The sequence below is a fragment of the Culex pipiens genome, chromosome 3 (assembly GCF_016801865.2).
Source record: "Culex pipiens pallens isolate TS chromosome 3, TS_CPP_V2, whole genome shotgun sequence".
NCBI classification, from domain to species: Eukaryota; Metazoa; Arthropoda; class Insecta; order Diptera; family Culicidae; genus Culex; species Culex pipiens.
Genome location: NC_068939.1, coordinates 65,360,147 through 65,375,312, shown reverse-complemented (window position 1 = coordinate 65,375,312; position 15,166 = coordinate 65,360,147). Strand labels below are relative to the sequence as shown.

The 15,166-nt window shown below is 41.4% G+C and overlaps 1 protein-coding gene across 1 annotated transcript in view; it reads right to left on the bottom strand.

Moving 5' to 3' along the window:
* Positions 1-344: 344 nt before the first annotated feature.
* The window catches only part of LOC120421627 (cuticle protein 7-like), a 30,268-nt gene continuing 15,446 nt past the window's right edge, over positions 345-15,166 (bottom strand). The window contains exons 3-4 of the mRNA XM_039584855.2: positions 14,911-15,141; positions 345-1,229 (exon numbers count right to left, since the gene is read on the bottom strand). Of these exons, the coding sequence (XP_039440789.1) occupies positions 1,123-1,229; positions 14,911-15,141 (338 nt within the window). The 3' untranslated portion in view covers positions 345-1,122. The remainder of the gene's footprint in view (positions 1,230-14,910; positions 15,142-15,166) is intronic.

Genomic DNA, 15,166 nt, shown 5'->3' with positions numbered 1-15,166 from the left:
TTTTGACTTAATTCCAATTTTAAATTTCATTAAATTGACTTCGTTTCCTTGACCTTTCAAATTATTTTATAGCTATAAAAATAACATTATTTGTTTATAAGCAGCTCTACATTAATAATTAATTTAAAAACAAATTCATTCTCACATATGTCTTGAGAGACTTCACCTCAAATTTTAACAAGTTTTGTCCATCCAATCTTGAGATATTTTGTTGAAATTGTCTACTATAAGGGGGTTACTAAAGGAACATGAAGTTGAGTTTTAATATTGATTGAGGTTTCTGTGATATTTATAATTATGGTAGTGACTTATCTGTTTATTTAAACATTTATTTCGATTTTTATTACAGGGTTTTCTTCTTTTATAAAACATCTCGACCGATTTCATTTTATTTTCAACAATTCTTTGAATAATAAACGACGATTTTTTCACGGCTTCAACAGTTTTGTATGTCAAACAGGTTAGCGATAGTATAACTTAGCAAAACGACAGCACATTTTCGAGCATCTTTTTTTTTTGCAACAATATCAAATATCACAATTATATGCCTTCCAATGGTACAGCACGTTCAGGTTGAACAGATTGAGGAGAGAGCGTGCCAATAGTTATTTAAGGCACTTAAGATAGCAGATATTGGGTATTTGGGAGCGATCAAGATAATGGTTAAATTGAGGGGTTTTAAATATTCTCCGGTTGAGATAATAACTAAACAACGACTGGCATGTTGAGAGCTCGAAAACAAACACTTATTTACATACGATGGAAGAAGAACAGATAAATAAAAGGGTAGAAAGAGACGGAGAGAGTAAACAGCTTAATCTACGCGTAAGATTAATACATAAAAACTGCTTACGAATACTAAGTTGCACTTAGTGGCTCAAATTAGCGGAGCAAGGTTCAGCGACGACCTTGAACTTGATTGCGCGGGAGAGTGCGTTTTGTTGTTTTGATGTTGTTGTTGGTTCTTAAAACTAAAGCGACACGGTTCTGACAGATGACGATCTTATTGTTCACCTGTCAGATGATTATGCTTCTTGCTTTTCTTTTGTTCATTTGGAAGGTGGGACAACGACGACGACGATGGCCTCTTTCATTTTGGGATGACAAATGGGTTGTTTTTGTTTAGTAGTAGTGGCTATCGTCATAGTGTCCGTAGTAGCCATCATAATCGTGGTAGTGTCCGTACGAGGGCTCGTGCTCGGCGTAGTGGGCAGTCTTGGACACGTGCACTGTAAGGAGAAATGATGAAAAGGTAGAATATTAATTTATTTATGAGACTTGAATTATTGAACATTTTACATTATTTTTTACATTATATTTTAATTTTGAGGATGAATCCCAATTTGTTTTTTGTTTTTATCTGACAAAGTTGCTCATACTCTCTTAGTCCATTGATGTGTCTTATAAGTCTCGGCTCATGATCTTTTTCTTTACAGATGTTTACTGTGGGAGTACTACACTCAATGCAATAAGCCTTCTATTTTGCTACCCATGGTCAGCTTACATTTGCACTATTTCCGACAAAGAACAGCACTTGAAAAAACGGCACTCACTTCGGTACCGCTTTAATTGTCCCAAATTAGACCGATAATTAAAGTTCACACACTCAAATCAATGGCGGCGATCGCCGCGCTGATTCAAGGACAATGTTCAACCATGTTCTACCGTAACTCAACCCGCATCACGAGTTGCCCGCAGCCAAATGAAAGGATCCATCGCGGCTGATTGATCAAACGAACAACGCGAAGAAGAGCAGTCGTCTCCTCGCTCAGCTGCTGCTCCAATTCTGTAAGGCCTGTGGCGCATCGTCCAATTTAGACACACGAATGTCCTTTTCGTGATCCGGCATCCGATGGAGACCTGGCACCTGGCAGTCAGAGAATGGCCACCAGAGCAGGTCTCCCAAGTGTCTAAACTCCATATTTGAACGTATTTGAATGTCGTCGTTGCTGATGTTGTTACTGCAGATGCCAAACAACCATCAATCGAAGTGCCGCGCAAATATTTGTGGCTTTGAACAAGAGTTGTGCAAAAAAAACAGAGCAAAACTCAAGAGTTGATGAGAGAGTGTGACGAACATCACCGCAATCGTTCAATAATTTTCAACTCGATGAAACAATTACGAGGAAGCCGAGTTGAAACGGACGAGAGTTATGAAGATGTCGATGGAGCATGGGCCGATTGTTCAGGGTCTACCCAGTAAGTGATGAGAAGAAGCTGTGGGAAATGGCACTGTGTGCCGGTGAGGTAATTGAAAGGTGATTGCTACAAATCTTTGGGAAATAACGAGACTGAATGAATAAAAACTAACTTAATCCACCTATGTGGTTGGAGCCTTCCTCACTTATTGCCAACAATGGCTGATATGATATAATTGTACAAAAATTTAATCTATTTTTTAGATCCGGAATAAAAAGTACTTAAATATCACTTAAGTGGCCATACCTCGAGAAAGGGTTGCCAGATCATCAATGTTTTGGACTCGTTGGAAAGGTCTTTTAATAACCTAAACAACGATGGGTCGGATGGTGGATCCGGACATAATCTACATACATTTAAGTGAGATCCGGCTTCCAAAAAGTACATCAAAATCACATAAGTGGCCATAAATCGAGACAGGGTTGCCGAATCTTCAATGTTTTGGACTCTTTTAAAAGGCCTTCCAGTTGTCTAACCAACGATGGGTCGGATGGTTGATCCGGACATAGTTTACTTACATTTAAGTGAGATCCGGCTTCAAAAAGTACATAAATATCACTTAAGTGGTCATAACTCGAGACAGGGTTGCCAGATCTTCAATGTTTTAGGCTCGTTGAAAAGATCTTTTGATAATCTAACCAACGATGGGTCGGATGATGGACCCGGACATAGTTTACATACATTTAAGTGAGATCCGGATATATGTGAAAACACATTTTTATACATAACTTTTGAACTACTTATCGAAACTTCAATCTGTATAAAACTCGATCTATGGGACCCTAAACCAAGTCGAATGCAACAGGTTCGGGTCAAATCGGTTCAGCCAGTGCCGAGAAACATGAGCTAGTTTGTTGGTCACATACATACATACACACACACATACACACACATACACACAGACATTTGTTCAGTTTTCGATTCTGAGTCGATATGTATACATGAAGGTGGGTCTACGACGTTTTTATACAAAGTTCATTTTTAGAGCAGGATTATAGCCTTACCTCAGTGAGGAAGGCAAAACGATAAATTTAAAAATAGAATGGTAAAATATTGCTTTTTGAACTACCACCAGTGTGTTTTAAATCCAGATATCTCCCGGTAATGTTTTTTCAAGTCTGGTGAAACAATTCTACGTCGTTGTCAATTGCAACAAATGAAACAATTGTTATAACGTTTAGCTTGTTAAATTTGCTTCAAATATTCTGATAATGACAACAATTTTCCAATTCCTACGTAAAGCCATTGTTGCACGAACTTTATCCAATTTCACCTCGTTTACTGCAAGTTGCAGCCACAAAACTCAATCGTTCACATTTCTTTTCATGTGATTCATTGACACAACCGTTGAAATCAACCAATTGTGGCCACACCATTATCAATTTGTTCGTCTACCAGACAAACACTCTCATTTTTCACAGCTTCTTTCTTCCAACAAAAATCGTCGAATGTTTTTCGCACCTCGTTGAACAAACTGACCCACTGAGTCAGAAGATTTGAGGGTGGAAAAATATGATAATGAGTTTCATATTTGTTTCGTTTTGACGATGTGTGTTTCTGAGCCGAAACCAATCATAGTTTGCACGCCCGAAGGGTGGAAACCCCCCTTCTCAGAAGAAGTACACGATGAAAAACAATCACCACAGAGCCGTGGGAACTTTTCCCTTTCGTTGGGATTGACGATGATTGTTTGCTTGGAGCATAATTTTATGAGTAGAGCGGGTGGTAATTATGCTTATGGTAGCCGTTTGAACGAGGTGGGTGGGTGGCAGCTAAAGAACGGCTACGAAGGGTGTAATTAACCTTTTGATCGGTACCTTGGAGGCCTTGGAGGCAGCGGGCCGTCTTTGTGAATGGTGAATGCCAGCGTCGTGTGTGGGAGTCAAGTTTCATGTTTGCTAATGGCGATTCTTGGAAGAATCATAAGCATGTTCTGATGACTCAATTGTCTTCGGTGACTTTTCGCTGTATGGAAGTGATTATGACTTGATCTGAAGTGCCGATCTGTATAATATTTTAATTCATGCATTTTTGTCACTACCTTGTAATTTTTGCCTTCCTCACTGAGGTAAGGCTATAATCCTGCTCTAAAAATGAACTTTGTATAAAAACTAACTTAATCCACCTATGTGGTTGGAGCCTTCCTCACAACAATGGCTGTACACAAGTTTCATCTATTTTTTAGATCCGGCTTCCAAAAAGTACATCGATATCACTTAAGTGGCCATATCTCGAGACAGGGTTGCCAGATCTTCAATGTTTTGGACTCGTTGGAAAGGTCTTTTGATAACCTAACCAACGTTGGGTCGGATGATGGACCCGGACATAGTTTACATACATTTAAGTGAGATCCGGCTTCAAAAAAGTACATCAATATCACTTAAGTGGCCATATCTCGAGACAGGGTTGCCCGATCTTCGATGTTTTGCACTCGTTAGAAAGTTCTTTTGATAACCTAACCAAAAATCGGTCGGATGGTGGATCCGGACATAGTTTACATACATTTAAGTGAGATCCGGCTTCCAAAAAGTACATCGATATCACTTAAGTGGCCATATCTCGAGACAGGGTTGCCAGATCTTCAATGTTTTAGACTCGTTGGAAAGGTCTTTTGATAACCTAACCAACGTCGGGTCGGATAGTGGAACCGGACATAGTTTACATACATTTAAGTGAGATCCGGCTACAAAAAAGTACATCAATATCACTTAAGTGGCCATATCTCCAGACAGGGTTGCCAGATCGTCAATGTTTTAGACTCGTTGGAAAGGTATTTTGATAACCTAACAAACAATGGGTCGGATGGTGGATCCGGACATAGTTTACATACATTTAAGTGAGATCCGGCTTCAAAAAAGTACATCAATATCACTTAAGTGGCCATATCTCGAGACAGGGTTGCCCGATCTTCGATGTTTTGCACTCGTTAGAAAGTTCTTTTGATAACCTAACCAAAAATCGGTCGGATGGTGGATCCGGACATAGTTTACATACATTTAAGTGAGATCCGGCTTCCAAAAAGTACATCGATATCACTTAAGTGGCCATATCTCGAGACAGGGTTGCCAGATCTTCAATGTTTTAGACTCGTTGGAAAGGTCTTTTGATAACCTAACCAAAAATCGGTCGGATGGTGGATCCGGACATAGTTTACATACATTTAAGTGAGATCCGGCTTCCAAAAAGTACATCGATATCACTTAAGTGGCCATATCTCGAGACAGGGTTGCCAGATCTTCAATGTTTTAGACTCGTTGGAAAGGTCTTTTGATAACCTAACCAAAAATCGGTCGGATGGTGGATCCGGACATAGTTTACATACATTTAAGTGAGATCCGGCTTCCAAAAAGTACATCGATATCACTTAAGTGGCCATATCTCGAGACAGGGTTGCCAGATCTTCAATGTTTTAGACTCGTTGGAAAGGTCTTTTGATAACCTAACCAAAAATCGGTCGGATGGTGGATTCGGACATAGTTTACATACATTTAAGTGAGATCCGGCTTCCAAAAAGTACATCGATATCACTTAAGTGGCCATATCTCGAGACAGGGTTGCCAGATCTTCAATGTTTTAGACTCGTTGGAAAGGTCTTTTGATAACCTAACCAAAAATCGGTCGGATGGTGGATCCGGACATAGTTTACATACATTTAAGTGAGATCCGGCTTCCAAAAAGTACATCGATATCACTTAAGTGGCCATATCTCGAGACAGGGTTGCCAGATCTTCAATGTTTTAGACTCGTTGGAAAGGTCTTTTGATAACCTAACCAAAAATCGGTCGGATGGTGGATCCGGACATAGTTTACATACATTTAAGTGAGATCCGGCTTCCAAAAAGTACATCGATATCACTTAAGTGGCAATATCTCGAGACAGGGTTGCCAGATCTTCAATGTTTTAGACTCGTTGGAAAGGTCTTTTGATAACCTAACCAAAAATCGGTCGGATGGTGGATCCGGACATAGTTTACATACATTTAAGTGAGATCCGGCTTCCAAAAAGTACATCGATATCACTTAAGTGGCCATATCTCGAGACAGGGTTGCCAGATCTTCAATGTTTTAGACTCGTTGGAAAGGTCTTTTGATAACCTAACCAAAAATCGGTCGGATGGTGGATCCGGACATAGTTTACATACATTTAAGTGAGATCCGGCTTCCAAAAAGTACATCGATATCACTTAAGTGGCCATATCTCGAGACAGGGTTGCCAGATCTTCAATGTTTTAGACTCGTTGGAAAGGTCTTTTGATAACCTAACCAAAAATCGGTCGGATGGTGGATCCGGACATAGTTTACATACATTTAAGTGAGATCCGGCTTCCAAAAAGTACATCGATATCACTTAAGTGGCCATATCTCGAGACAGGGTTGCCAGATCTTCAATGTTTTAGACTCGTTGGAAAGGTCTTTTGATAACCTAACCAACGTCGGGTCGGATAGTGGAACCGGACATAGTTTACATACATTTAAGTGAGATCCGGCTACAAAAAAGTACATCAATATCACTTAAGTGGCCATATCTCCAGACAGGGTTGCCAGATCGTCAATGTTTTAGACTCGTTGGAAAGGTATTTTGATAACCTAACAAACAATGGGTCGGATGGTGGATCCGGACATAGTTTACATACATTTAAGTGAGATCCGGCTTCAAAAAAGTACATCAATATCACTTAAGTGGCCATATCTCGAGACAGGGTTGCCCGATCTTCGATGTTTTGCACTCGTTAGAAAGTTCTTTTGATAACCTAACCAAAAATCGGTCGGATGGTGGATCCGGACATAGTTTACATACATTTAAGTGAGATCCGGCTTCCAAAAAGTACATCGATATCACTTAAGTGGCCATATCTCGAGACAGGGTTGCCAGATCTTCAATGTTTTAGACTCGTTGGAAAGGTCTTTTGATAACCTAACCAACGTCGGGTCGGATAGTGGAACCGGACATAGTTTACATACATTTAAGTGAGATCCGGCTACAAAAAAGTACATCAATATCACTTAAGTGGCCATATCTCCAGACAGGGTTGCCAGATCGTCAATGTTTTAGACTCGTTGGAAAGGTATTTTGATAACCTAACAAACAATGGGTCGGATGGTGGATCCGGACATAGTTTACATACATTTAAGTGAGATCCGGCTTCCAAAAAGTACATCGATATCACTTAAGTGGCCATATCTCGAGACAGGGTTGCCAGATCTTCAATGTTTTAGACTCGTTGGAAAGGTCTTTTGATAACCTAACCAAAAATCGGTCGGATGGTGGATTCGGACATAGTTTACATACATTTAAGTGAGATCCGGCTTCCAAAAAGTACATCGATATCACTTAAGTGGCCATATCTCGAGACAGGGTTGCCAGATCTTCAATGTTTTAGACTCGTTGGAAAGGTCTTTTGATAACCTAACCAAAAATCGGTCGGATGGTGGATCCGGACATAGTTTACATACATTTAAGTGAGATCCGGCTTCCAAAAAGTACATCGATATCACTTAAGTGGCCATATCTCGAGACAGGGTTGCCAGATCTTCAATGTTTTAGACTCGTTGGAAAGGTCTTTTGATAACCTAACCAAAAATCGGTCGGATGGTGGATCCGGACATAGTTTACATACATTTAAGTGAGATCCGGCTTCCAAAAAGTACATCGATATCACTTAAGTGGCCATATCTCGAGACAGGGTTGCCAGATCTTCAATGTTTTAGACTCGTTGGAAAGATCTTTTGATAACCTAACCAAAAATCGGTCGGATGGTGGATTCGGACATAGTTTTCATACATTTAAGTGAGATCCGGCTTCAAAAAAGTACATCAATATCACTTAAGTGGCCATATCTCGAGACAGGGTTGCCAGATCTTCAATGTTTTGGACTCGATGGAAAGGTCTTTTGATAACCTAACCAACGATGGGTCGGATAATGGACCCGGACATAGTTTACATACATTTAAGTGAGATCCAAATATATGTGAAAACACATTTTTATACATAACTTTTGAACTACTAATCGAAACTTCAATCTGTATAAAACTTGATCTATGGGACCCTAAACCAAGTCGAATGCAACAAGTTCGGGTCAAATCGGTTCAGCCAGTGCCGAGAAACATGAGCTAGTTTGTTGGTCACATACATACATACACACACACATACACACAGACATTTGTTCAGTTTTCGATTCTGAGTCGATATGTATACATGAAGGTGGGTCTACGACGTTTTTATACGAAGTTCATTTTTAGAGCAGGATTATAGCCTTACCTCAGTGAGGAAGTCTGAGTGAGGGTCCCATAGATCAAGTTTTATACAGATTGAAGTTTCGATAAGTAGTTCAAAAGTTATGTATAAAAATGAGTTTTCACATATATTTGGATCTCACTTAAATGTATGTAAACTATGTCCGGGTCCATTATCCGACCCATCGTTGGTTAGGTTATCAAAAGACCTTTCCAACGAGTCTAAAACATTGAAGATCTGGCAACCCTGTCTCGAGATATGGCCACTTAAGTGATATTGATGTACTTTTTTGAAGCCGGATCTCACTTAAATGTATGTAAACTATGTCCGGATCCACCATCCGACCCATTGTTTGTTAGGTTATCAAAATATCTTTCCAACGAGTCTAAAACATTGACGATCTGGCAACCCTGTCTGGAGATATGGCCACTTAAGTGATATTGATGTACTTTTTTGTAGCCGGATCTCACTTAAATGATTTAAAACTATGTCCGGATCCACCATCCGACCCATCGTTGGTTAGGTTATCAAAAGACCTTTCCAACGAGTTCAAAACATTGACGATCTGGCAACCCTGTCTCGAGATATGGCCACTTAAGTGATATTGATGTACTTTTTGGAAGCCGGATCTCACTTAAATGTTTTTAAACTAAGTCCGGGTCCATCATACGACCCATCGTTGGTTAGGTTATTAAAAGACCTTTCCAACGAGTTCAAAACATTGAAGATCTGCCAACCCTGTCTCGAGATATGGCCACTTATGTGACATTTATGTACTTTTTTGAAGCCGGATCTCACTTAAATGTATGTAAACTATGTCCGGATCCACCATCCAACCCATCGTTGGTTAGGTTATCAAAAGATCTTTCCAACGTGTCCAAAACATTGATGATCTGGCAACCCTGTCTCGAGGTATGGCCACTTAAGTGATATTTATGTACTTTTTCATTCCGGATCAAAAAAATAGATGAAATTTTTGTACAATTCCATCATATCAGTCATTGTTGGTAATAAGTGAGGAAGGCTCCAACCACATAAGTGGATTAAGTTAGTTTTTTTTTTTGTAATTGGCATAACAATTTTTCTTCAAAATCAGCTGGTTTCATGGAATTGTACTTGATTCCTAGCCTGTATCTTGTCAGCGCATTCAAAAATATTTTACGTTTTAGAAAGTTTTGTGGAATTGTCTCACTCTCACTGTAAAATCCAAACATTTTTTTCAGGATTGAGTTACACATATTTTCCTAAAAAAGTGCTTGCTAAAAATCTCTGAGGAATCATTTATCTTTGCATAGAAAACAATTACCTAAATGTTACTCAAAATGTTATTTTTTATGCATGCTTTGATTGATAAACTTATCATTTACTATATGCATTGCAACTTATTTAATAATGAAATAATCATCCTGCTATTTTACAGTCAGTTGTTTCAAAAACTGTATTTAAGAAGACTTGATCAATGCATTTTTACAGTCACAGAAACCAGCCTTAAGTTAAATTTATCGTTTTAGTCAGTCAGTCAGTCAGAGTTACAGAATAATTTGTAAACAAGTCCTATGCTTGGGATTCTCAACTTTTTCCGACTTTTTGACGATAAATCACAAATTCCTTATATTTTCCCGATTTTTCGTTGATTTGGCCAAATCCTGACTTTATCCAACTTTCCCGATTTCCCTACTTGAGTGGCCACCCTGAAAATATGATGGTGTTTAAAAAAATAGGGTCAGTTTAGTGACATTCGAACTTTTACGAAAACACAACTATAAAACATTTTAACTCATTTTCAAAACTCAAAAAAAATTATTTAGTTTATTTGTAATTGAAATAGTGACTGTAAAAATATGAAACTTTGCCATATCAGAAAAAAAAACATAAATTCACTAAACAAGATAAAAGCCAATAAAAATAAAATAAAATACTAAAGCAAGAAGAGTACAGTTTTTCGTAGAACAAAAGTTATTCAAAAAAATAATTGGGAATAAGAGGGTAGACATGTTGCAATGTTTTGGAATCATTAAATTTTGGTCAGTTACAACATTTTTGTTTAAAAGCTGAATTTACGGGAGTTGTTCCTGAAAGTTGCCCAAAACACGAGAAAAATAAAAATATACGAAAAAAAAATTGGGCAGTAGAGAGTTAACCTGGCCATGGTCTTCGTTTTCTACATACACGAATGGTATTCCGGGTCTATAGGACCCAGAAATGTTTTCGGCTGCCAAAATTCGAGATTGTAACCGATTTTGGATGTCTTGACCTCGAATGAAAGGCTAGGATGTCTACTTTTTGAATCTGACCGGCAGAACCGGTTTTGGACACCGTGGCCACCGGGAACCTGCTATAACCGAAAAAAGTCCTTTTTGAGGCCCCTACTTTGAGGAACTGTATCTCCGAAACGATTGCACATAGCAGGTTGCTTCCGGTTGCTTTCGACAGATAATAACCTGAATTTTAAGCCCCAGAAAAAATAATCTGTCCATAGTGGCCACCGGTTCCGGTAACCCGGAACTTCCGGAAAACTTGATTTTTGCAGTTTTTGACATAAAACCGTCACACGGACCAGTCTTTTGAAACGGATTATTTTGCAAATCATTGCAGAAGGATACTACATACTACCCCTGACTGTTTGGTATCGGTTCTGGCCAACTGTGGCCAATCCGGAACCGGTTCCAGGGGTACCCTAAACGGTTCCAATAATTGTCACGCTAGAAATCCGTCATGTTGCATATCAAACTTCATGAAATTGAAAGTTATGACCATCTGAGGTCATGCCGATGTCCTCTGACCCAACCTGGTCACTCCGGAACCGGTTACCGGTGGCCACTGAGGGACACTATCGGAATATGCAATGAACCCTATCATCCGACGTATCAAACTTCATTAAATTGAAAGTTATGACCATCTGAGGTCATGCCGATGTCCTCTGACCCAACCTGGTCACTCCGGAACCGGCTACCGGTGGCCACTGAGGGACACTATCGGAATATGCAATGAACCCTATCATCCGACGTATCAAACTTCATGAAATTGAAAGTTAGGACCATCTGAGGTCATGCCGATGTCCTCTGACCCAACCTGGTCAATCCGGAACCGGTTACTGGTGACCACTGAGGGACACTATCGGAATATGCAATGAACTTTAACATCCGACGTATCAAACTTCATGAAATTGAAAGTTATGACCATCTGAGGTCATGCCGATGTCCTCTGACCCAACCTGGTCAATCCGGAACCGGTTACTGGTGACCACTGAGGGACACTATCGGAATATGCAATGAACCCTATCATCCGATGTATCAAACTTCATGAAATTGAAAGTTAGGACCATCTGAGGTCATGCTGATGTCCCTCTGACCCAACCTGGTCACTCTGGAACCGGCTACCGGTGGCCACTGAGGAACACTATCGGAATATGCAATGAACCCTATCATCCGACGTATCAAACTTCATGAAATTGAAAGTTAGGACCATCTGAGGTCATGCTGATGTCCCTCTGACCCAACCTGGTCACTCTGGAACCGGCTACCGGTGGCCACTGAGGAACACTATCGGAATATGCAATGAACCCTATCATCCGATGTATCAAACTTCATGAAATTGAAAGTTAGGACCATCTGAGGTCATGCTGATGTCCCTCTGACCCAACCTGGTCACTCCAGAACCGGCTACCGGTGGCCACTGAGGAACACTATCGGAATATGCAATGAACCCTATCATCCGATGTATCAAACTTCATGAAATTGAAAGTTAGGACCATCTGAGGTCATGCCGATGTCCTCTGACCCAACCTGGTCACTCCGGAACCAGTTACCGGTAGTCACTGAGGGACACTATTGGAATATGCAATGAACCCTATCATCCGACGTATCAAACTTCATGAAATTGAAAGTTAGGACCATCTGAGGTCATGCTGATGTCCCTCTGACCCAACCTGGTCACTCTGGAACCGGCTACCGGTGGCCACTGAGGAACACTATCGGAATATGCAATGAACCCTATCATCCGATGTATCAAACTTCATGAAATTGAAAGTTAGGACCATCTGAGGTCATGCCGATGTCCTCTGACCCAACCTGGTCACTCCGGAACCGGTTACCGGTGGCCACTGAGGGACACTATCGGAATATGCAATGAACCCTATCATCCGACGTATCAAACTTCATGAAATTGAAAGTTATGACGATCTGAGGTCATGCCGATGTCCTCTGACCCAACCTGGTCACTCCGGAACCAGTTACCGGTAGCCACTGAGGGACACTATCGGAATATGCAATGAACCCTATCATCCGACGTATCAAACTTCATGAAATTGAAAGTTAGGACCATCTGAGGTCATGCTGATGTCCCTCTGACCCAACCTGGTCACTCTGGAACCGGCTACCGGTGGCCACTGAGGAACACTATCGGAATATGCAATGAACCCTATCATCCGATGTATCAAACTTCATGAAATTGAAAGTTAGGACCATCTGAGGTCATGCTGATGTCCCTCTGACCCAAACTGGTCACTCTGGAACCGGCTACCGGTGGCCACTGAGGAACACTATCGGAATATGCAATGAACCCTATCATCCGACGTATCAAACTTCATGAAATTGAAAGTTAGGACCATCTGAGGTCATGCTGATGTCCCTCTGACCCAACCTGGTCACTCTGGAACCGGCTACCGGTGGCCACTGAGGAACACTATCGGAATATGCAATGAACAAGCGAAAACTTTTATCACTCTAAGTCCTTCAATTATCAAGAAACTTCTTGGCTTAAACCATAGGGAACTACGAATACTCGCAGGGCTTCTAACAGGACATTGTCCTGCTAGATATCACCTGCACAAAATCGGCATGGGGCCACTGTCGTTTTTGTTTAACTGAGCTAGAAAGCTTGGCAGATTTACTCTGCCGGATAAATGGATAAACCATGTCTGCAAAATAATCCTTGTCTTCCAGCATGATCTCAGATGGTCATAACTTGCAATTTCATGAAGTTTGATACGTCGGATGATAGGGTTCATTGCATATTCCGATAGTGTCCCTCAGTGGCCACCGGTAGCCGGTTCCGGAGTGACCAGGTTGGGTCAGGAGACATCGGCATGACCTCAGATGGTCATAACTTTCAATTTCATGAAGTTTGATACGTCGGATGATAGGGTTCATTGCATATTCCGATAGTGTTCCTCAGTGGCCACCGGTAGCCGGTTCCGGAGTGACCAGGTTGGGTCAGGAGACATCGGCATGACCTCAGATGGTCATAACTTTCAATTTCATGAAGTTTGATACGTCGGATGTTAAAGTTCATTGCATATTCCGATAGTGTCCCTCAGTGGCCACCGGTAGCCGGTTCCGGAGTGACCAGGTTGGGTCAGGAGACATCGGCATGACCTCAGATGTTCATAACTTTCAATTTCATGAAGTTTGATACGTTGGATGATAGAGTTCATTGCATATTCCGATAGTGTCCCTCAGTGGCCACCGGTAGCCGGTTCCAGAGTGACCAGGTTGGGTCAGAGGACATCGGCATGACCTCAGATGGTCCTAACTTTCAATTTCATGAAGTTTGATACGTCGGATGATAGGGTTCATTGCATATTCCGATAGTGTCCCTCAGTGGCCACCGGTAACCGGTACCGGAGTGACCAGGTTGGGTCAGAGGACATCCGCATGACCTCAGATGGTCATAACTTTCAATTTCATGAAGTTTGATATGCAACATGACGGATTTCTAGCGTGACAATTATTGGAACCGTTTAGGGTACCCCTGGAACCGGTTCCGGATTGGCCACAGTTGGCCAGAACCGATACCAAACAGTCAGGGGTAGTATGTAGTATCCTTCTGCAATGATTTGCAAAATAATCCGTTTCAAAAGACTGGTCCGTGTGACGGTTTTATGTCAAAAACTGCAAAAATCAAGTTTTCCGGAAGTTCCGGGTTACCGGAACCGGTGGCCACTATGGACCAATTATTTTTTCTGGGGTTTAAAATTCAGGTTATTATCTGTCGAATGCAACCGGAAGCAACCTGCTATGTGCAATCGTTTCGGAGATACAGTTCCTCAAAGTAGGGGCCTCAAAAAGGACTTTTTTCGGTTATAGCAGGTTCCCGGTGGCCATGGTGTCCAAAACCGGTTCTGCCGGTCAGATTCAGAAAGTAGACATCCTAGCCTTTCATTCGAGGTCAAGACATCCAAAATCGGTTACAATCTCGAATTTTGGCAGCCGAAAACATTTCTGGGTCCTATAGACCCGGAATACCATTGGTGTCAGTTTTTTTTTTGCGGGCGCTTCCGGTGGCCACCGGAAGTTCATTTTTGGCCAGAATGTGTGTCTTAATAAGTTACACAAAGTCACAAAATTTCAGATCTCTAGGTGTTTTTGGTCAAAAGTTACAATCACTTTTATAGTGCTACTGGGTCCTATAGACCCGAAGACCATGCCCGGGTTAAAATATTTTTAACAAACATCCTCCAAAAAATCTATACTCACCAACGGGCTCCGGAGCGTACACGACCTTCGGCTGGTGGTAGTGGATGGGCGCGGCTGGGGCGACGTGCTTCACGATCGGAGCGGGGGCGTAGTGCTTCACGATGGGGGCGGGCGCCGGATGGTGGACAAGGGGAGCCGTCTTGGACACTACGGCGTTGAATCCGTTGATCGGATCCGCCGTGTAGTCGACGGTGCGCACGGAACCGTCCGGTTCGACGAGCGAGTACTGGCCTGTTGTGGGAGGAGAGGGGGAGAA